This window comes from Bufo bufo, chromosome 7 (assembly GCF_905171765.1).
Source record: "Bufo bufo chromosome 7, aBufBuf1.1, whole genome shotgun sequence".
In the NCBI taxonomy this organism is placed as follows: domain Eukaryota; kingdom Metazoa; phylum Chordata; class Amphibia; order Anura; family Bufonidae; genus Bufo; species Bufo bufo.
In genome coordinates, this window is record NC_053395.1 from 166,590,289 (window position 1) to 166,613,485 (window position 23,197).

The window sequence follows — 23,197 nt, forward strand, 5'->3', positions numbered from 1 at the left end:
TACTTCATTTTAGGTACTTTGGAGGCTCTGAAAAACTAAACATGGGTACCATCAGTGTTATGGATCTGCCTCCCACAGAGCTATATCATCAGTTTAAAACATGTTATGTAGGTGACAGACTCCCTTTAAATACTGCTGTTACATTGTTGATTGAAAAAAACTAAATTTTTGTGCTAGATTGAACTATTGATTTATGTCTTTATGTAAAATTGACCTGTCATTCTCCAGGTCAGTACTATTACAACAATACACCACTTCTATAGTTTTTGTTGCATTTTAATACTGGAAAAAATGTATTTTCTTTTCATCGCCCTATTCCGACCCCTATTACTTTTTTGTAGTTATGTTTATGGAGTTGTATCAGGGCCCCTTTTTTGTGGGGTGATCTGTACTTTTCAGTGATAGCATTTTGAAGTGTATTTGACTTTTTGATCACTTTTTATTAAATTTTTGGGTGGAGTTGAAATGACAAAAAATGGCTAATTGGCCCTTTTGAATTTTTTTTCCATAACACCATTCGTCATATATTGTTATATTTTTATAGTATAATAGTATGGGCGTTTTCAGATGCGGCAATGCCTCTAATATTTTTTTATTGTTTATTTTGATTTTGGGGAAAGGGGGTAATTTGAACTTTTATATATTTTTTATATTTTTGGAAAAAAATGTACTTTTTTAAATCACCCTAGGTCACTATAACTAGCAATCATCAGACATTAGCCAATTGTGTTCTGTGATGGGTATATATCCATCACAGAGCACACCACCATTCCAATACAGTGCTGCCACCGGCTCGCTTGTACTGGAATTTTCCAGTGATGAGTATCGGAGCCTGCTTCAGGCCCTGAGCCATCACTGGAGTACTACAGTTTCCCCGAGTACTACAGCTTCTCGCTGTATCTGCACAGCTCACATTCCGTGTTCACATTTGGGTTGAAACAGCAGAAACCCAACGGCTACAGCACCCGATGCACATGCAAGCAAGCGCCATCTTTAAAGTGCCAACTTCCGCAAAACATATACGGCAGAGGTCGCGAATGTAGTTCATCTTTACTGGTCTGTTTGTCTTCTGTGTTTCTGTCCGGGTGCCTCGGGTCCAGCAGTAATATTCATATTGGGGGCCCACTGTTCAGCAAATGCAAATATTACCTGACGTGTGATGCACCATTATTTTTTTAAGAGTAGCCCACTGCCTAGCCTGTGCCTCAGACCGTTCTGTCCCCAATGAGTATAATAATGTGCAGGTGATGAAGGACTGGGGCCCTGCTCAGGGGCCCACTGGGGTATAGACCATTTGCACTGTGGGTCAGTCTGAGCCTTGTATATATACAGTATTATATATTATAATAGACAGCTGCCAACACAAATTAACCAGTATTTAAATAAAGCAGGTCAATTAGTAAAAAAAAATATTTATAAACAAGTATTTATTGTACAAAGTAACAGCACAATTTCTAGATCAGACTGAGGAGAACATTATAAATTACTATACAATGTTTATTAACACAAATCTGACAGCACCAGTCAATAAAATAGAGAATTCATAAAACATAAGATTTTTTGTAAAATGATAAAATGAATTTGAATGTTACCCTAATACATATTTATCTCATGAATCTTGGTGTGTCGCCTTTAAAGGGGAACTCCTGGTGAAAAGTCTCGCTTGTGGATTGTCACCTGAAATAATGATGTCATGGTTGTCACTTGTAAAATTCTGTGTAATAAAATATTGGGCATTGGACCTGCCTTGTTGCATAAGAAAAGCCCTGTAATGTACTGTACTGTGTGACAGCTGCAATCTCTTCATCCCTGTGTATTCTGCTGTTGTCACTGAACCTCCTCCATACGGCCACCTGTAGATTTAAAGTGTAACTGTCCTATCAGTGTATTCATTATTACAGTGTAGGGACAGGTGAATTATCTTTTCCAAAAATAAAGCTAGATTTGGCATGGAGATGGAAAATAGAGGATCTCTGTTACAGTGTCAGCTAGGTTAGAGAGTGGTGTAAATGATTTCATGAGTTTACTGGAGTTCTTTCGAAGGGGTTTTCCAGGCTCCTGACATTGATGAGCTATCCTCAGATCAGGTCATTAATAACCGATTAGTAAGGGTCTGACACTCTGCTCTGCCATGATTGGCCGTTTACTGCAGACTCCTGTGCTCAAACTAGAACTTGATTGAAGAGGGAAGCAGACAGCTCCGTTCAAAGTGTAGTGGCCATGTTGGGGTACTGCAGCTTAACTCCCTTTGAAGTGAATGGGAGCTGAACTGCAGTAACCAGACACGACCAGTACACTTTGAACGGAGCTGTGCATCCTATTCCATTCCAATTCCAGTGCTGGAAGCTGCAGCTGATCAATGGCGGTGGAGGGTGTTGGATTTTAACTGATAAGATATTAAATTGGTTGTCCGGTTTCCTATATTGATGACTCATCCTAGCTGATTGGCTGTGGTGCCAGGTGTCGGACCCCTACTGATCTGATATTGATGACCTATCTTAAGGATAGAGCATCAATATGGGAAACCAGACAACCCCTTTAATTACCTATCCTAAGGATAGGTTATCAATGTCAGTAGCCTGGAAAACCCCTTTAAGCTGTCATTAGGATCACTGAAAGTTTCTATATAGTTCCTAAGCATACCAGCTTCTAAGCGGTCTTATATTTCTAGAGTCTCTGTTACCAGTTTTATACTGCAGCATAAACTGGTTACAGACAGTCTGAATGAAATATTGTCTCACTTGCTTTTTTTGGCCCAGTTACTGTATTTTTTTAAAGCCCCAATGAGAAGCTCTAGTGCAGGCTGAGCGCTGCAGTCCTGATATTAGCTGTGGCTGGAGGTGTTCAGTAGGAATAACGTATTTCTTCTAGAAGTTATGAATGAATTAGTAGCAGTTTGCAATGAAGGTTCATTTTAGTGTTACCAGTGGGAGTGTGTCCCTGCACGGTCTGCCACTAGTAGCATTTATTGGATAATGCCAGACTGTACGGCACGCCACACCTATTCTTAAACTGGCCAGGAGCTTTGCTTCATGGGAGGATACAGTGGTTTTTTTTATATTTCAATATGACATGTTGGATTCGGTTGTTCGTAATACCTGTAAGGGCTCTTTCACACTTGCGTTGTTCTTTTCTTCCGGCATAGAGTTCCGTCGTCGGGGCTCTATGCCGGAAGAATCCTGATCAGGATTATCCTAATGCATTCTGAATGGAGAGAAATCCGTTCAGGATGCATCAGGATGTCTTCAGTTCCGGACCGGAAACGTTTTTTGGCCGGAGAAAATACCGCAGCATGCTGCGCTTTTTGCTCCGGTCAAAAATCCTGAACACTTGCCGCAAGTCCGGATCCGGAATTAATGCCCATTGAAAGGCATTAATCCGGATCCGGCCTTAAGCTAAACGTCGTTTCGGCGCATTACCGGATCCGACGTTTAGCTTTTTCTGAATGGTTACCATGGCTCCCAGGACGCTAAAGTCCTGTTTGCCATGGTAAAGTGTAGTGGGGAGTGGGGGAGCAGTGTACTTACCGTCCGTGCGGCTCCCGGGGCGCTTCAGAGTGACGTCAGGGCGCCCCACGCGCATGGATGACGTGATCGCATGGATGACATCATCCATGCGCATGGGGCGCTCTGACGTCATTCTGGAGCGCCCCGGGAGCCGCACGGACAGTAAGTATACTGCTCCCCCGCTCCCCGCTACTACTATGGCAGCCAGGACTTTAATAGCGTCCTGGCTGCCATAGTAACACTGAACGCATTTTGAAGACTGATCCGTCTTCAAATGCTTTCAGTTCACTTGCGGTGTTACGGATCCGGCGGGCACTTCCGGCAAATGGAGTGCACAACGGATCCGGACAACGCAAGTGTGAAAGAGGCCTTAGAGCATTCATGCCAAACTACAGATGTTAGTGCCATCAATGGAAGCACAGCCCATGTGACAGATCAAGGCTGAAGCACAGGTCAAGGCAGAGGTCGATTTAATAAATGACCCTCTCTACTCTATAACAATTAATAAAGGTCTGAGACAGAATTTAACACAAGAATTCGGAGAAAATTTTAACACAAAATCACGCCCCTTTCCCATGAAGACTCACCCTTTTTTGAGCATGTCGCAAAAATAAGTGTAGAAACCTTAGCTGCACCAAAAATTGTGTCAATATGCAACACTTTTTAGACAGATTTTAGGTGCAGACACAGTACATTTAGGCTATTATTTCTGGGTACCAGATCCCTGTTTACACCGAACTATCTGCTGCCAGAAACCATGATTTTTGTCCGCATGAAGGATGGTTTCACCCGATGAACATGCCCTTGTATGACACTATTACCCTGTTAGAATAAGCCCTATAATATATATATTACAATCTCTATCCTCTACAGATCAACAAAAGAAATGTAACAATTGTCAAACTATATAAATACATTTATTACAGGAAATCAGAAAAAATAAAATAGACAATTTTTAATTTTTACTTATCCAAAATAGATTATTCTCTGCTGAATTTAAAGCTGTTACAAATCCTGAAATAAAATATTACACAATTCTGAAGATAGCGGTTCTTTAAATATTGTGAGATTGGCCATATTGTACCTGCATTACTCAATCTAATATTGTATAAGGAGGAGCTGTCACCCTGATCTGTGGTCAGTACTCAGAATATCCCTGATATCATGTGATGGACCATGTGATAAGCGCAGTGACGTCACCAAAGGTCCTTTTCCTCCCAGGTCATCAAAGAAGAAGACAGAAGAGAATCCGGGCTGCGCGAACAAGTGGATGAGGTGAGTTAAATTATATATATATTTTTTTAACCCCTCCATCCCTATTTTACTAAGCAGTCTGTATTAAGAATGCTATTATTTCCCCTTATAACCATGTTATAAGGGAAAATAATAAAATCTACAGAACACCTAAACCAAACCTGAACTTCTGTAAAGAGGTCCGGGTTCGGGTCTGGGTACCAAACATGCCGATTTTTCGCACGCGCGTGCAAAACGCATTAAAACGCTTTGCACTCATGTGGAAAAATCGCACATTTTTCCGTGACACACCCGCATCCTATCCGGCCCTCACAGAATATTTCTTACTAATAGTTAACATTAGTACAGTATTTAAATGAGTTTTCTCAGATTTTGATATTAATGACCTACCCCACAATAGGCCATCAATATCTGATCGGTGGAGGTCTGATACCCCACATCCTCGCCAATCAGCTGTTTCTGAGTAACTCCAGTGGTGCAACTATACAGCATCACTGAAAAACCTGATGGTAGGCCATCAATGTTAAAACTGTGGAAAGCCCTTTTAAAGGGGTTCTCTAGAATTTACATGGCCTATCCTCATCCTATACATGTAGGTCATCAGTATGAGATCGGTGGGGGTCCGACACACAGGACACTCAAGAGAAAGGGGCTGAGCTGCAATACCAAGCACAGCACTATACAAGGTACTGCACTGTGGCCTCCTCAAACCACTGATCGGAGGGGGTCCTGGAGTTGGACCCCCGCTGATCTCATATTGATGACCTATCCTGAGAATAGGTCATCAATAAGTAAATTCTAGAGAACCCCTTTAAGGCTGCAGAGAACATTGATGACTTTATTCTTATATTCTTCACATAGGTATGCTACAGATCTGTTGAGTGTGAGCATCAGTGATTCCGCCTCATATACATCTGTTATTTCAGTGCTGATCATCAATGGAAAAGTGAGCGTACCCGGTCCCGACTGAGATAAATGAGGTAAAGTAATTCCCAAATGCTATTCACTTTAGATGGCTATCATCCAAACACTCTAATGCCAGACACCTATTCTTCTCGACTCTCCCATATACGTGTTCAATGGGAAGAGGGGAGAAAGTCGCTCACTCCCTTACAGATACCCCATGCGGTGGCTTATCTCCCGTTAGAACAAAAGGATTGGGCATACTGAAATTCATTTCCCAATTATACAGGGAATTGTACTTTTCCACAAAAACATCATTTGTCAGGGACCCCCATACACATTAGACAATTAGTGTGGATTTGGCAGACTTTTCTGTAATGTGTATGGGGGGAGCCTGTAGATTTTTTTGGAAGAAAATAGTATATTCATTTTAATGGAGAGGCGACTTCTCTGTACATGGTCAGGACTGTAGATATTCCATTTTCAGGATCATTGGGGGTCCCATACTCTGGTTGAAATTTTACAGATACTGCCTACTGTAGATTAAGTTAAGCTTGAATATCTGCCTGGTTATAGTTCTTCTATATTAGGTTCTAGTCAGACAGACGTATCCTAGAAGGAAGTAGAAGTGGCCTTCTCTGACACTTCCAAGGCCCAGAACAGCCCCACTCTGAAGGCCAGCGTAGACTGGAGAACTACCATCACTGATTCCTTCTCTTGGAAAGGTTATCTCCAGACATGGGGTCTATGTGCTTAGCAGTCCACATTGTCAAACAATTCCTTCACTGCGTTTGCTCCTCCATACGACCAGTCCTGTCATAAGAAGTGTTATAAGGACAGGGATAAAGATGAAAGAGCACAGGATGGGCAGCGGAGGGTCAGCTGGCAGCCGGCCAGTCAGGGCACAGTTCTTGAAATACTTCTTATGAATATCTATGAAGAACCTATCCACTATGTGGTTTGGCCAGTAGCAGTTCTGATGGTAGGCCAGCAGGCTGGTACAGTTTGTGACTTCAGTGTAGATCCTGTAAGAGAAAGAAAAGACATATACCATTATATATGTAGGAATAATTATTACTGAAACTTGGCACCAAAATCAATGTTTTGTGTTGTTTCTACGTTATCCCTCCTGGAAATGTATGGATAAATTGACAGCTTGGTAGTACTATTCCCCTTGTCAATAGGGAGTGTCCCTCCACAGTCTGACACTGTTCGGTACCAACTAGACTGTGTCAGTGCGTAGGGACATGCCCCACTGGCAAAGAGTAAAGGTAATGATTGGTTAGCAATTTATTAATACATTTCCAGGAGGAATATGAGAGGAGCAACACAACACAGTGTTCAAAGAAAACATTTTTCAGAGTAGTTATTTCATGAAAAATACAATTACTTATTAACACCGGCATGTCAGGGAGGGGCTTTTTCAGAATATTTTTGTACCTCTTTTTTGACATATTTTCCATTTTTCATTCTGATTGGAGTAATGGCGTAATCACCTCAATAAAACTTTTGTTCTCTTTAACCCCTTAAGGACACGGCAATATTTCACCTTAAGGACCAGGCCATTTTTTGCAAATCTGACCAGTGTCACTTTAAGTGGTGATAACTTTAAAACGCTTTGACTTATCCAGGCCATTCTGAGATTGCTTTTTCGTCACATATTGTACTTCATGACACTGGTAAAATGGAGTAAAAAAAATCATTTTTATTTATAAAAAAATACCAAATTTGACCAAAATTTTAAAATTTACAAGTTTCAATTTCTCTACTTCTATAATACATAGCTGTCACAACCAGACAGCTGAGAAGTTCTGACAGAAGCCTTTCAGAACCTCCTCCTTGAGTTTTCTTTGTTTTGGTTTTCAGTTCCTCATCTCGTTAGCCTCTCTCAGCTGTCATGTGTTTGGACTGATTGCATCCCTTTAAATTCCTCCCCATAATGCAATAGTGTGCGGCTTATACAACTTCCTGGAGTGTGTGTGCATGCTGTTCTTATTGCCCAGTCTTCTACAAAGATAAGTGCTGTACTTTTATTTGTGATTTTCTGTTTGCTGGATCTTAGTTGACCCTGACTCCCTCCGTGTCTAGTGTAGGGAGCCGGTGGTCGTGTCCCCTCACTATTGTAGGGTGTTCAGGTGGTAGATAGTCGAGGTACGTGGATATGCGACCATCCACCTTTGGGGTGTTCACATAGGCTGAGCAGTCAGGGAGAGTGACAGGTCTCATGCAGGGGTCTCCCTTTTGTTCCTTAGTTTTGGATCCAGTGAGTCATAGATTCTTTTGCTTTGTCTTGTTTCCTGTACACCATCCGTGACATTATAAGCCGCCAAAACCGTCTCAAGCATGGATCCGGTTTCACTTTTGGCTGTCTTTCATTGGAGGTAGCTGATCTCCGTAAGACTTTTTCTCAGTTTCAAGTGACCGGTTCAGCTTGCGTTCATGGAGTTTGTTCGGAGCCTAAGATCTCGCTCCCGGATACGTTCTCCAGGGGTAGTTAGAATTTTGTGCGTTTTAGAGAGGCTTGCAAACTCCATTATCGCCTTCTTCCCCATTCCTCTGGTGATGAGGAACGGAGGGTGGGGATCATTATATCGCTGCTCAGGGGTAACGCTCAGTCCTGGGCCTTTTCGCTGTTGGAGGGGGCACGGCCCCTCCGTTCAGTGGATGAATTCTTTTTAGCCCTGGGTCAGATATATGATGATCCGGATCGTATTGCTCTGGCTGAGTCTAGACTACGTCTGTTATGCCAGGGTAAACAATCCGCAGAGATATACTGCTCAGAATTTCGGAGATGGGCAGCTGATACTGGTTGGAATGATGCTGCACTCCGAAGTCAATTTTGCCATGGTCTTTCAGAGGGATTGAAAGATGCATTTTCCTTTCATGAGAGGCCTATCTCCTTGGACTCTGCTATGTCTCAGGCCGTTCGTATTGACAGGCGTCTTAGAGAGAGAGGAGAGATCTCTCCTTCCTGTCATACTCAGTCCCGGGACAGTGCAGCGGTCTCATTCTGTGCGCAGGGGTCTCAGTCGCTGTCAGCCCCTTCTGAGCAGGAGCCCATGCAGCTGGGGTTGATTGCCTCTGACAATAGAAGATTCAGCCCGCATGGGAGGGTTTGTTTTTGTTGTGGAGGTATAAATCATTTGGCAAATGTTTGTCCCTCTAGGAGATACAGGCAGTTTTCTGGGAGTAATAAAGAAACAAAAAGGATAAAATCTTTTAAAAATGTTCCGTCTGTTACTATTGGCAGGGTTGAGGCGGAAATTGAAGGTTTTCCGTTTGCTTGTAGTTCCCGTTTTGTCCTGCCTGCTAGGGTGGCGCTAGAGAGCAAGAGCATTTTTTGTGAGATTTTTGTGGATAGTGGAGCAGCTGTCAATCTCATTGATAATCAATTTGCAATAACTTATGGTTTCCAGGTATGCACTTTGGGAAAGGATATTCCTGTTTTTGCTATTGATTCCGCTCCACTTTCTCAGAAATCATTAAAGGGCATAGTTCACAATATCCGTTTAATTGTGAGTGATGCTCATGTTGAGGATGTGTCATGTTTCGTCCTTAGCGGTTTGCCTACTCCTCTAGTGTTGGGGCTACCCTGGCTCACTAAACATAACCCCACCATTGATTGGCAAGCTAGGCAAATAAATGGTTGGAGTGACTTTTGCAGAGAGAATTGCCTCACGACATCTGTTTCTGAGGTTTCTACTAAGACTGTACCACCTTTCCTCTCTGAATTTTCGGATGTCTTCTCTGAGAGTGGAGTTCAGGATTTGCCCCCGCACAGGGAGTACGATTGCCCTACTAATCTCATCCCAGGCGCCAAGCTGCCTAAATCTCGTTTATACAATCTTTCCCAACCTGAGAGGGTCGCTATGCGTGCTTATATCTCTGAGAGTCTGAGAAAAGGACACATACGACCCTCGAAGTCACCTGTTGCCGCTGTTTTTTTCTTTGTTAAGAAGAAAGATGGTTCTTTAAGACCTTGTCTGGATTTCAGGGAGCTGAACAGTATCACTATTCGTGACCCTTATCCGCTTCCTCTGATCCCGGACCTGTTTAACCAGGTTGTTGGGGCTAAAGTCTTTTCCAAATTAGACCTAAGAGGGGCATACAACTTGGTCAGGGTCAGAGAAGGAGACGAATGGAAGACGGCCTTCAATACCCCTGAGGGCCATTTTGAGAATTTGGTTATGCCTTTTGGTTTGATGAATGCCCCAGCCGTTTTTCAGCATTTCGTGAACAGCATTTTTTTTCATTTAATGGGAAAATTTGTATTAGTGTATTTGGATGACATTTAGATTTTTTCTCCTGATTTCAAAACTCATAAGGAACACTTACGTCAGGTCTTGCTCATCCTGCGGGAGAATAAATTATACGCGAAACTGGAAAAATGTGTGTTTGCGGTTCCAGAGGTTCAATTTCTGGGGTTTCTTCTCTCCGCTTCTGGTTTTCGCATGGACCCCGAGAAGGTCCGCGCTGTGCTTGAGTGGGAGCTTCCTGAGAATCAGAAGGCGCTGATGCATTTTTTGGGCTTTGCCAATTATTACAGGAAGTTTATTTTGAATTATTCCTCTGTTGTTAAACCACTCACTGATATGACCAGAAAGGGGGTAGATTTTTCTTCCTGGTCGGTAGAGGCGCTTAAGGCCTTTTCTAATATCAAGGAGAGTTTTGCTTCCGCTCCCATCCTGGTACAACCTGATATTTCTTTACCCTTCATAGTTGAGGTTGATGCTTCAGAGGTAGGTGTGGGTGCGGTCTTGTCTCAGGGTTCCTCTCCTGCCAAATGGCGACCGTGTGCCTTTTTCTCGAAGAAACTCTCCTCCGCAGAGAGAAATTACGATGTGGGAGATAGGGAATTGTTGGCCATCAAGTTGGCTTTTGAGGAATGGCGCCATTGGCTAGAGGGAGCCAGACACCCTATTACCGTGTTTACTGACCATAAAAATCTGGCCTACTTGGAGTCAGCCAAGCGTCTGAACCTGAGACAGGCCAGATGGTCTTTGTTCTTTTCAAGGTTTAATTTTGTTGTCACGTTCCGCCCTGGGGTTAAGAATGTGAAGGCAGATGCCCTGTCACGTTGTTTTCCGGGAGGTGGGAATTTTGAAGACCCGGGTCCCATTTTGGCTGAAGGTGTGGTGGTCTCTGCTCTTTTTCCTGAATTGGAGACAGAGGTGCAGGCAGCCCAGTCGGAGGCTCCTGATCTTTGTCCTCCTGGGAGGTTGTTTGTGCCTCTCGCTTTGAGACACAAGATTTTTAAGGAACACCACGATACGATCCTTGCTGGGCACCCGGGGGCAAGAGCCACACTGGATCTCATCGCTTGGAGATTCTGGTGGCCTGCGCTTCGTAAGTCGGTTGAGGGTTTTGTGGCAGCCTGCGAGACTTGCGCTCGTGCCAAAGTCCCTCATTCACGGCAATCAGGTCCTCTCCTTCCCTTACCCATTCCTTCCCGTCCTTGGACACATCTGTCCATGGACTTCATAATGGACCTGCCTCGTTCCTCGGGGAAGACTGTGATTCTGGTGGTGGTGGACCGTTTTAGCAAAATGGTGCATTTCATCCCTTTTCCTGGTTTGCCCAATGCTAAGACGCTGGCGCAGGCATTTATTGATCACATTGTCAAATTGCATGGTATTCCTTCAGACATAGTCTCTGATAGGGGCACGCAGTTTGTTTCCAGATTCTGGAAGGCTTTCTGTTCTCGCTTAGGGGTTTGGTTGTCATTCTCTTCTGCTTTCCACCCGCAGTCGAATGGCCAGACAGAGCGCGTCAATCAGAATCTGGAGACATATCTGCGCTGTTTTGTGGCGGAGAATCAGGAGGATTGGTGTTCTTTTTTGTCCCTTGCTGAGTTTGCTTTAAATAACCGTCGTCAGGAGTCCTCTGATAAGTCACCATTTTTTGGTGCATATGGGTTTCATCCGCAGTTTGGGACTTTCTCGGGAGAGGGGTCTTCTGGTTTACCTGATGAGGACAGATTCTCCTCATCTTTGTCATCTATTTGGCAAAAGATTCAGGATAATCTAAAGAGCATGAGTGAGAGATATAAGCGTGTGGCGGATAAGAGACGTGTGCCTGGTCCGGACCTGAATGTTGGTGAACTGGTGTGGTTGTCTACCAAGAATATCAAATTGAAGGTTCCCTCCTGGAAGTTGGGTCCTAGGTTTATTGGGCCTTACAAGATCCTGTCTGTCATCAATCCTGTTGCCTACCGTCTTGATCTTCCTCAGACTTGGAAGATCCATAATGTTTTTCATAAGTCCTTATTGAAACCTTATGTTCAACCCATTGTACCCTCGCCTTTGCTTCCTCCTCCGATTATGGTTGATGGGAATCTTGAATTTCAGGTCTCTAGGATTGTGGATTCTCGTCTTGTCCGCGGTTCTCTCCAGTACCTCGTTCATTGGGAGGGTTATGGTCCTGTGGAGAGGATGTGGGTCCCAGTGACGGACATTAAGGCCACTCGTCTCATCAGGGCTTTCCATAGGTCCCATCCTGAGAAGGTGGGCTCTGAGTGTCCGGAGTCCACTCGTAGAGGGAGGGGTACTGTCACAACCAGACAGCTGAGAAGTTCTGACAGAAGCCTTTCAGAACCTCCTCCTTGAGTTTTCTTTGTTTTGGTTTTCAGTTCCTCATCTTGTTAGCCTCTCTCAGCTGTCATGTGTTTGGACTGATTGCATCCCTTTAAATTCCTCCCCATAATGCAATAGTGTGCGGCTTATACAACTTCCTGGAGTGTGTGTGCATGCTGTTCCTATTGCCCAGTCTTCTACAAAGATAAGTGCTGTACCTTTATTTGTGATTTTCTGTTTGCTGGATCTCAGTTGACCCTGACTCCCTCCGTGTCTAGTGTAGGGAGCCGGTGGTCGTGTCCCCTCACTATTGTAGGGTGTTCAGGTGGTAGATAGTCGAGGTACGTGGATATGCGACCATCCACCTTAGGGGTGTTCGCATAGGCTGAGCAGTCAGGGAGAGTGACAGGTCTCATGCAGGGGTCTCCCTTTTGTTCCTTAGTTTTGGATCCAGTGAGTCATAGATTCTTTTGCTTTGTCTTGTTTCCTGTACACCATCCGTGACAATAGCATACCTACAAAAATAGTTATTACTTTACTTTCCCCATATGTCTACTTCATGTTTGGATCATTTTGGGAATGACATTTTATTTTTGGGAGACGTTACAAGACTTAGAAGTTTAGAAGCAAATCTTGAAATTTCTCAGAAATTTTCAAAAAACAACTTTTTAAGGACCAGTTCAGGTCTGAAGTCACTTTGTGAGGCTTACATAATAGAAACCACTCAAAAATGACCCCATTATAGAAACTACACCCCTCAAGGTATTCAAAACTGGTTTTACAAACTTTGTTAACCCTTTAGGTGTTCCACAAGAATTTATGTAAAATAGAGATACAATTTCAAAATTTCACTTTTTTGGCAGATTTTCCAGTTTAATAATTTTTTTCCAGTTACAAAGCAAGGGTTAACAGCCAAACCAAACAATATTTTTGGCTCTGATTCTGTAGTTTACAGAAACACCACATATGTGGTCGTAAAATACTGTACGGGCACACGGCAGGGCGCAGAAGGAAAGGAATGCCATGCGGTTTTTGGAAGGCAGATTTTGCTGGACAGTTTTTTTGACACCATGTCCCATTTGAAGCACCCCTGATGCACCCCTAGAGTAGAAACTCCAAAAAAGTGACCCCATTTTAGAAACTACAGGATAGGGTGGCAGTTTTGTTGGTACTAGTTTAGGGTACATATGATTTTTGGTTGCTCTATATTACACTTTTTGTGAGGCAAGGTAACAAGAGATAGCTGTTTTGGCACCGTTTTTTTTTGTTGCTATTTACAACATTCATCTGACAGGTTAGATCATGTGGTATTTTTATAGAGCAGGTTGCCACGGACGCGGCGATACATAATATGTATACAATTTTTTTTATTTATGTAAGTTTTACACAATGATTTCATGTTTGAAACCCAAAAAATCATGTTTTAGTGTCTCCATACTCTGAGAGCCATAGTTTTTTTTATTTTTTGGGCCATTGTCTCATGTAGGGGCTCATTTTTTGCGGGATGAGGTGACGGTTTGATTGGTATTTTGGGGTGCGTGTGACTTTTTGATAGCTTGCTATTACACTTTTTGTGATGTAAGGTGACAAAAAATGGCTTTTTTTTATACCATTTGTTTTTTTTTGTTTTTTTTTACGGTATTCACCGTAAAACCTGGGTTAGGTCATGTGATATTTTTATAGAGCAAGTTATTACGGACGCGACAATACCTTATATGTATACTTTTTTTTATTTATGTAAGTTTTACACAATAATATCATTTTTGAAACAAAAAAAAATCATGTTTTAGTGTCTCCATAGTCTGAGAACCATAGTTTTTGAATTTTTTGGGCCATTGTCTCATGTAGGGGCTCATTTTTTGCGGGATGAGGTGACGGTTTGATTGGTACTATTTTGGCGTACATACAACTTTTTTGATCACTTTTATTACCTTTTTTGTGAAGTAAGGTGGGCAAAATTTTAAAGGGTTTCTATCACTTCATATGACATAATTAGCTGGCAGACACTAGCGATCTGCTAGTGTCTGCTCTGGCCAACCATCCTACTATAATCACTTGTGGGGCAGCGGTTTTGCTAAAAAACTAACTTTTATAAATATGCTAATGAGCCTCTAGGTGCTATGTGGGCGTCATTAGCACCTAGAGGCTCCGTCTACCTTCATACACAGCGGCCGCCCAGCACGTCCCTCCAGCCCGCCCATGTCCTCCTCCGTGTGACGCAGCGCTGAATTCTCGCGCATGCGCCGTGCGCGGCTGTATTCGGCGCATTAGAGATGTCTGAGCTCGGAGCGGTCAGACATTCAATGCGCATGCGCCGAATACAGCCGCGCATGCGCATTGAATGTCTGACCGCTCCGAGCTCAGACATCTCTAATGCGCCGAATACAGCCGCGCACGGCGCATGCGCGAGAATTCGGCCGCTGCGTCACACGGAGGAGGACATGGGCGGGCTGGAGGGACGTGCTGGGCGGCCGCTGTGTATGAAGGTAGACGGAGCCTCTAGGTGCTAATGACGCCCACATAGCACCTAGAGGCTCATTAGCATATTTATAAAAGTTAGTTTTTTAGCAAAACCGCTGCCCCACAAGTGATTATAGTAGGATGGTTGGCCAGAGCAGACACTAGCAGATCGCTAGTGTCTGCCAGCTAATTATGTCATATGAAGTGATAGAAACCCTTTTTAATTTCATCATAGTTTTTATTTTATTTTTTTATGGCGTTCACCGTGCAGGGAAAGTAACATGACCGTTTTATAGATCGATCAGGTCGTTACGGACGCAGTGATATCAAACATGTGTAGGGAATTTTATTTTTAAAATTTTTAATCAGTGATAAATGTGTTTTTTTATTTTTAGTTTTTTCTCACTTTAAAAAAAAAAAAAAATTTGACCAAGACCCACTTGGTTCTTGAAGATCCAGTGGGTCTGATGTCTGTATAATACAGTACAGTACGCTATATAGTGTACTGTATTTTCCCTTTGCAAAGTCTGATTAGACTTCTGCCTTTAGCAGAAGTCTGATCAGCACCATGGACAGCCTCTGATCAGCACCATGGACAGCCGGACGCCTGTGAAGGTAACCATCACTCGCTGCCACAGCAGAGCAGTGGGTGATGGGGAGGGAGGGGGACCCCCTCCCTCTCCCATCGGGGGCGGAAAAGACACAGCAGCCCCCGATGGGAGAGGGAGGGAGCTCCCTCCCTGTTAACCTCTTCCATACAGCGGTCCCTACGGACTGCGGCATGGAAGGGGTTAGACGCCTGACATCAGCACAGATGTCCGGCGTTTCAAGCAGAGTGTCAGTAATGTGCTGACACTCTGCAAACCGCTCGGCCATCCTGAGAGGGGGGCGGGCGGATGATCGCGTGCCTGCCCGCCTCCCCCAGCACCGCCCTGATGATCATAGCCCTCCCGCCCACACTGCTGCACAATTGATTAGTCTCTGCAGTAAAAGCAGATTTAAAGTGCATTTAGACGCACCTATAATCATCCAGATTATTGGGAACGACCGTTGCTGATCATCTGGCCATCCTAATGTACCGCCGGTCACCTGATGAACAAGCGAAACGCTCATTTGTTGGGTGAACCTGTTGTTTTTGCAGACACCACCAATATCTGCTGCTCAGAAGCCATGATTCGGTATGAGGACGAGGAAACGCAATAGCCATCCCTCGTCCTCATACACTGCAGGTAAATGTGCAGTCTCCTTCACTGAACAAGCAGCCAACTGTCGGGAAGGAACGCTTCCATCCCGACAATCGGTCGCTCAGTCGGCCCGTGTAAGCCCACCTTTACATTGCCCAACTGTTAGGCCTCTTGCACACTAACGATACGGATTAAGTCTGAATGCATTCAGGGTGCGTTCAGGAAAACTCGCACCATTTCGCAACCAAGTTCAGTTAGTTTTGTTTGCGATTGCGTTCAGTTTTATTGCGTGGGTGAAATGCGCATTGATGCGTTTTTCATGCACGTGATAGAAAACGGAATGTTTACAAACAACATCTCTTAGCAACCATCAGTGAAAAACGCATCGCATCCACACTAGCTTGCGGATGCGATGCGTTTTTCACGCAGCCCCGATTCACTTCTATGGGGCCAGTGTTGCATGAAAAACACAGAATATAGAACATGCTGAGATTTTTACGCGACGCACAAGTGATGCGTGAAAATCAACACTCATGTGCACATACCCATTAAAATGAATAGGTCCGGATTTAATGCAGGCGCATCACGCTTTGCACCCGCGCGGAAAACTTGCTCGTTTGAAAGGGGCCTTAGGCAGATTATCTGGAACAAACGTTAGTATGACCTTTCCTTTCAGATAACTGTTTCGTGTGAATGAGAATAATGCTCGTGCATTAGGTGAAATTATCTTTCATGCGGACACATAAATTATTGTTTTTGGGCAGGAGATCTCCCTGTGTAAACAGCACCCTGCAGCCACGAAACAATGGGGGACATTGATCAAGACTGGTGTAAAGGAAAACTGACTTCATCGCCCATAGCAACCAACCAGATTCTACCTTTCATTTTCCAAAGGAGCTCTGAAAAATGAAACGTGGAAGCTGATTGGTTGCTATGGGAAATTAAGCCAGTTCTACTTTACACCAATTTTGATGAATCTACCCCAATGAATCTGTATAAGGACAGGAGATGGCAGTAGCCATAATTTGTCCACATACAGTACAGACCAAAAGTTTGGACACACCTTCTCATTCAAAAAGTTTTCTTTATTTTCATGACTATGAAAATTGTAGATTCACACTGAAGGCATCAAAAACTATGAATTAACACATGTGGAATTATATACATAACAAACAAGTGTGAAACAACTGAAAATATGTCATATTCTAGGTTCTTCAAAGTAGCCACCTTTTGCTTTGATTACTGCTTTGCACACTCTTGGCATTCTCTTGATGAGCTTCAAGAGGTAGTCCCCTGAAATGGTTTTCACTTCATAGGTGTGCCCTGTCAGGTTTAATAAGTGGTATTTCTTGCCTTATAAATGGGGTTGGGACCATCAGTGGCGTTGAGGAGAAGTCAGGTGGATACACAGCTGATAGTCCTACTGAATAGACTGTTCGAATTTGTATTATGGCAAGAAAAAAGCAGCTAAGTAAAGAAAAACGAGTGGCCATCATTACTTTAAGAAATGAAGGTCAGTCAGTCAGCCGAAAAATTGGGAAAACTTTGAAAGTAAGGGCTATTTGACCATGAAGGAGAGTGATGGGGTGCTGCGCCAGATGACCTGGCCTCCACAGTCACCGGACCTGAACCCAATCGAGATGGTTTGGGGTGAGCTGGACCGCAGAGTGAAGGCAAAAGGGCCAACAAGTGCTAAGCATCTCTGGGAACTCCTTCAAGACTGTTGGAAGACCATTTCAGGGGACTACCTCTTGAGCTCATCAAGAGAATGCCAAGAGTGTGCAAAGCAGTAATCAAAGCAAAAGGTGGCTACTTTGAAGAACCTAGAATATGACATATTTTCAGTTGTTTCACACTTGTTTGTTATGTATATAATTCCACATGTGTTAATTCATAGTTTTGATGCCTTCATAGTCATGAAAATAAAGAAAACTCTTTGAATGAGAAGGTGTGTCCAAACTTTTGGTCTGTACTGTATGTACAGCAGAGGTGATTGCTGCATGTAAAAAGAAAGGAGCTTTTTACTGATGAGCTGGCAGTAATTGGGAAGGAACAGTTCCTTCCCGATAATAGCCTGGTCAGTTAGGCAGTGTAAATCCGCCCTGCCATCAGAATATGACCTATTGCTTAAATTATGTTTAACTTCACTTTAAATAATTTTTGGTGATGTCATTTTTAATTTTCCATGTCAATATCTATATTTACACAAAAACCATAAAATCCTGCAGTTTTTGCACTGGCTACTAAGCCTAATAATAGACACCACTTCTTGTCTGTACAGATCACCTTACTGCAGTTACCTGCTTATCTGTCATTCTAATCCTCCCTGTAACAATATCCCCTCTGTGTATAGATAAGACATGATCCACCATTCACAATAGGCGATTGTCACATCTTATCTATTCTTTCCTTGTACAATGACCTCTGCAGAGGTCACAGAGCATGCCTAGAAAACTGTACCATAGAATTCAATGAGGTCCCTCCTGACCATTGTGTCTATGGCCCATGGCGCTGCCGTAAAGCAATTTTTTAATGCTTTCTAAATGCTGTTAAGAACAGCTCAGGCAAGATGGCCGCCCCCATAATTATGTTCAGGAAATAGAATAAAAAAATCTGTAATCAGAAAATAAAAATAAATTAGAAAAAATGGATGTGTGTCACTATATGCTTTTAATTACGGATGAAACATCCAAAGTCGATTCGCATAAAACATTGTTTCAATACTGTACGGTGCGAGCGCCTCGAACAGTATTAGAATCTATTGGCTCCGATGAGCCGAAGTTGTTACTTTGCGAAGTCTCGCGAGACTTCGCATAATAACTTCAGAAATTGATTTAGGGTACTTTCACACTAGCGTTTTTCTTTTCCGGGATAGAGTTCCGTCCTAGGGGCTCAATACCGGAAAATAACTGATCAGTTTTATCCTAATGCATTCTGAATGGAGAGCAATCCGTTCAGGATGCATCAGGATGTCTTCAGTTCAGTCTTTTTGACTGATCAGGACGGAGATAATACCGCAGCATGCTACGGTTTTATCTCCGGCCAAAAAAACTGAACACTTGCCTGAATCCCGGACGGCATTTTACATAGGAATGTATTAGTGCCGGATCCAGCATTCAAAATACCGCAATGCCAGAAAAAAATAGATGCCGGATCCGTTTTTGCGGATGACACCGGAAAGACGGATCGGCATTTCAATGCATTTGTAAGACGGATCAGTTGGCATACGTTTTGAAGGATCCGGCTGGCAGTTCCGGTGACGGAACTGCTTGCCGGATCACTCTACTGCAAGTGTGAAAGTACCCTTATACTGTAAAGAAACATTTCCCAAACTCGGGTTCGGTTCCAAGGTACCACATGGAACCAAACCAGAGTTCGGGAAATGGTTTTTAAGGGTCCTTTCACACGTCCACAAAATGGATCCGGATCCGTTCTGCAACGTTGCGGAATGGATCCGGACCCATTCATTTTCAATAGGGACAGAAAAGATGCGGACAGCACACAGTGTGCTGTCCGCATCCGCACTTCCGTTCTGCAAAAAATAGAACACCGCAGACACGGACAAGAAAAGTGCCGGCCATGTGCGGTCGGCAAAATGCCGAACGCACATGGCCGGTGTCCGTGTTTTGCGGATCCGCAATTTTGCGGACCGCAAAACACTTGCGGATGTGTGAATGGACCCTTACTCAATTTCTAAAGTTATTAGTAATAACTTCACCTCATCGGAGCCAATACATTCTAATACGGCTCCGTACAGTATTGAAACAAATTTTCGCTCATCCCTAGTTTTAATTGGCAGATACAATTTTTGGTGACACATTTCCTTTAAGTCTGCATCCTCCTTCTATTCTAGACAGGATAACTCATACGGCACATTTATTTTATCTAGATATTTCCCTGTCTACAGCTATTCCTAGTAAAATGCTGCTCATTAGTGACTTCAGCTCTTATCAGCTTTACACATTACGAATCTTAATTACTCTGCAAACAAAAGAAAGGACGTACACAGTCTTATCAGCAGTCCGTGCTGAGAAAAACTGTGATTCAATGTGCCACGCAATTGTGCCAGTAGCTGCTATAGAAGACCAGGGTTTGATCGGGAGAAGGAGACGTATATTTATTTATTTAGGTTATGCACTTATATAGCGCTACTATACTCCACAGCACTTTACATTGGGGCTCACAATCTAAGGTCCCTATCAGTGTGTCTTTGGAGTGTGGGAGGAAACCCACACACACACACACCAGCAGAACATACAAACTCCATGCAGATGTTGTCCTTGGTTGGTTTGGAACCTAGGACCCCAGCGCTACAAAGCACCAGTGCTAACCACTAAGCCATCGTGCTGCCCATTATTTTGGCATATAATTGGTTAACACCTTAGATGAGCTATAAACACACAGGGGGTCATTTACTAGGCTGAAACACGCCTAAATTAGGCGTATTTCAGATGCAGAGGGTGCAATGGTTAGTGGCACCGCTATCGGTGACTTTGCCCCACTCACGCCAGTTCTAAAATTGTGGAAGCGGCGTGGGCAGCAGGCCCGTCTCATTCATAATTTTTTACGCCTTTTTTGGGGCATAGAAAATGGTCTAAATATAAGACAGCTTATAAAACGCTGGTCTTAATAAAGCCCCATAGCTGGCGGTGGATCCGCCGAAGTTATAAAGAGGCGCTGGCTTCTCCATAACTTCGGCGCATCCAGCGCCAGTTCTAAATGTAAGGGCTTTATTAAGACTGGCGTTTTATAAATGTTCCCCCCAGTATATTACAGACATCTCCACCTGAAGTGCCTTACTACTCCGATAAACGGTTGCCTCCTTTATGAACGTCCTACTGGACGGTGTACATCATGTCTTCATACACAATGGGCAACATGAATGGTACCTGCTCATAGCAGGGCAAAGCCACAGCAGGGCTTACACCTGGAAAGTACAAGGCTTGGGAAGGGTTACTGTGGGATTATTGTAACCTCCAGTGGCAGTGTGCCCTTTACAGCAGCACATAGAACATTTCCTAAAGCGCTCTGGATTTTTATAGTAATGATGTCAACACTCTTCAAGGTCAGCGAATTGCAGTGTGGGAATGGAGTACCTATGGGACATATGGTCTGTCAGCTTAGGGTAAAGGAGCCTGAGTCATTCACCCTAGGGGTTCATGGCTTCCTCTTAATCATTCTCAAGGAATATTACAGTTTCTTAATGAAATATGCATGGCTGCAGAAGATTCTTCACCGATACACTTTATATAATGGCGTAGCTTGTCCAGACACTAATGCTAGCAGAAGGGATCTGATCACACTTCCTGGTCACCATTAGATGTTTATGTTAATTTAGATTTCTACTATTATCTTACAGTTCCTGTGTGCAGTATAGAGGCTCGGCGCTCCTCAGACTTCTAGTTTACTGAGCACAACCCTGACATTACTGGACAGGTGCAGATAAAACTCATCGCCCCTTCTTCCCACACTCTATGGCTGACCCAGGCAGCTGCTCTTACATACAGTACATAATGTGAGAGTCCTTGGTGACTTGGTCATGTCATGTTTGATATGTGAAAGAAGATCACTCTTACGGAGGGTAAACTAATTTATTTGGACAGGGTGGGTTCACTATTTGGGTTCTTCAGAGCCCATAATATCTTTATACACTTGCAGCTACAAGTACTATTATAATATAATAGAATTAATCTTTTTAGATTTGTATCTGTGGACCTTGTTCATGTTGCCTTATGTTTAATATATACAAACATTCACCGCACAAATATAATACCCTCCAGTCCAAAGACCACAAGCGGCTACCCCACACTACGCTAGGATATCGAAACCATACATATTGCCAGAGAAGTATATTTGAAGTGCTGCCCCCATCCATATATCAGACAGTATGAACGCTAACCTGATTCTTGGTGTTCTCCCAGTCTGTAACCAGATATCCTGGTGAAAGATTGGGAGATATATCCCTTATATAGTGTGGGTTCTCCAAAGTGCTCCAAATGCTTCCATGGTGTGCAGCAACTTTTGTCAGACCGTACCCAGGCCAGTTCCTATTATAATCGATGTGGTCCGGTGGGCAGGCAGCACTTTCCAGCTATGCCTGATCCAGAGAACTCCAGCAGGTTGATGCCTCCAACGCTGGTGTGAAAGTAGCCTAAAACTATAAGCAAAGTTGCACCATTTTTCATTTTAGATACATTTGAAGAACAGAAAAAAAGACCTCTTTGTTCCATCTTGAAATGTATAACCTGTCCCTAACTCTGGGACCTGCTCCTATCTCAAGAACGGGGCCCCAACATCAGTGGAGAGCACACCATGCACACCTTTCTCCATTCAATTCTAATCTACAGGTCTTTCCGAAAAATAGCCGAGTGAGTGTGCTTGGCTATTTTTTTTAGAAGTTCTAAAGCAGTGAATGGAGAGGATACAACACTTTCCATTCACATCAGGTCCCGTTCTTGAGCTAGGAGGAGGTCCTGTAGGGAGTGAGATGCCAGAAATTGCCAGATGGGACAACCCCTTAAATGTTGGAGGATAAATGGATCCCAGCAATGGTTTTAAGTAAAGATATGACCATGCATGAGCAGCTCTTTTCACATTATAATCAATTGCAGTCACAGAAACCTGTCACTGGTCTTTTTGTATGTTTCCTTAACTCATTTATTAGATAGAGGTCATAAACAGGCAGATCTTCACTGATGCGACCTGTATGACGTTCTCATTAACGTGCATCATGGGGGGGAAACGAAACAACCTAAAATAAGAAAATATTACACAAAGCTTCAGATGAGAAGCAGCTAGGAAGTCATGCACAGAACAAAATTACAGCTCTATACTGGGTTGCTGGAGCGGATTGGCCATAGACCTTACAAGGAAATTTTCTGGTGGGCCGATGCCCAGGGGGCCGCTCAAGCCTTCCTCTTTGCCATTGGCCGGGTATATAATTAGTGGTACTTAACACTGTGAGAATCAGGTACTCATGTACCCGGCCAGCAACCACACATACCCTCCTGAATTCAACTGCTGTGGCTACATCTCACCTCTTAAGCCCCCTGCTCCATAGATTACTGGAGGAAGAGGACAGCAAATGGCATATATTGATAGACACCACAAAGGGGCAGCTTTTGGGCCAATATATTGTGCTTCAGTGTGGTATATGGTTCTGATGGGATGGTATTTTGCACTATGATATTGCTGACCCCACCTACTTGTGTTGCCCCGCCGTCTGTCAATTTTAACCCACCTACAACAAGAATACGGACAAGAATAGGACATGTTCTATCATTTGCGTAATGGACATACGGATGTGGACAGCACACGT

General features: G+C 43.5%; 1 protein-coding gene across 1 annotated transcript in view; it reads right to left on the reverse strand.

Annotated features, from left to right (window-relative positions):
- Positions 1-5,470: 5,470 nt before the first annotated feature.
- Positions 5,471-23,197, reverse strand: part of RAMP1 (receptor activity modifying protein 1) — a 67,725-nt gene continuing 49,998 nt past the window's right edge. Inside the window, exon 3 of the mRNA XM_040441233.1 lies at positions 5,471-6,688. Coding sequence (XP_040297167.1) covers positions 6,433-6,688 — 256 coding nt within the window. The 3' untranslated portion in view covers positions 5,471-6,432. The remainder of the gene's footprint in view (positions 6,689-23,197) is intronic.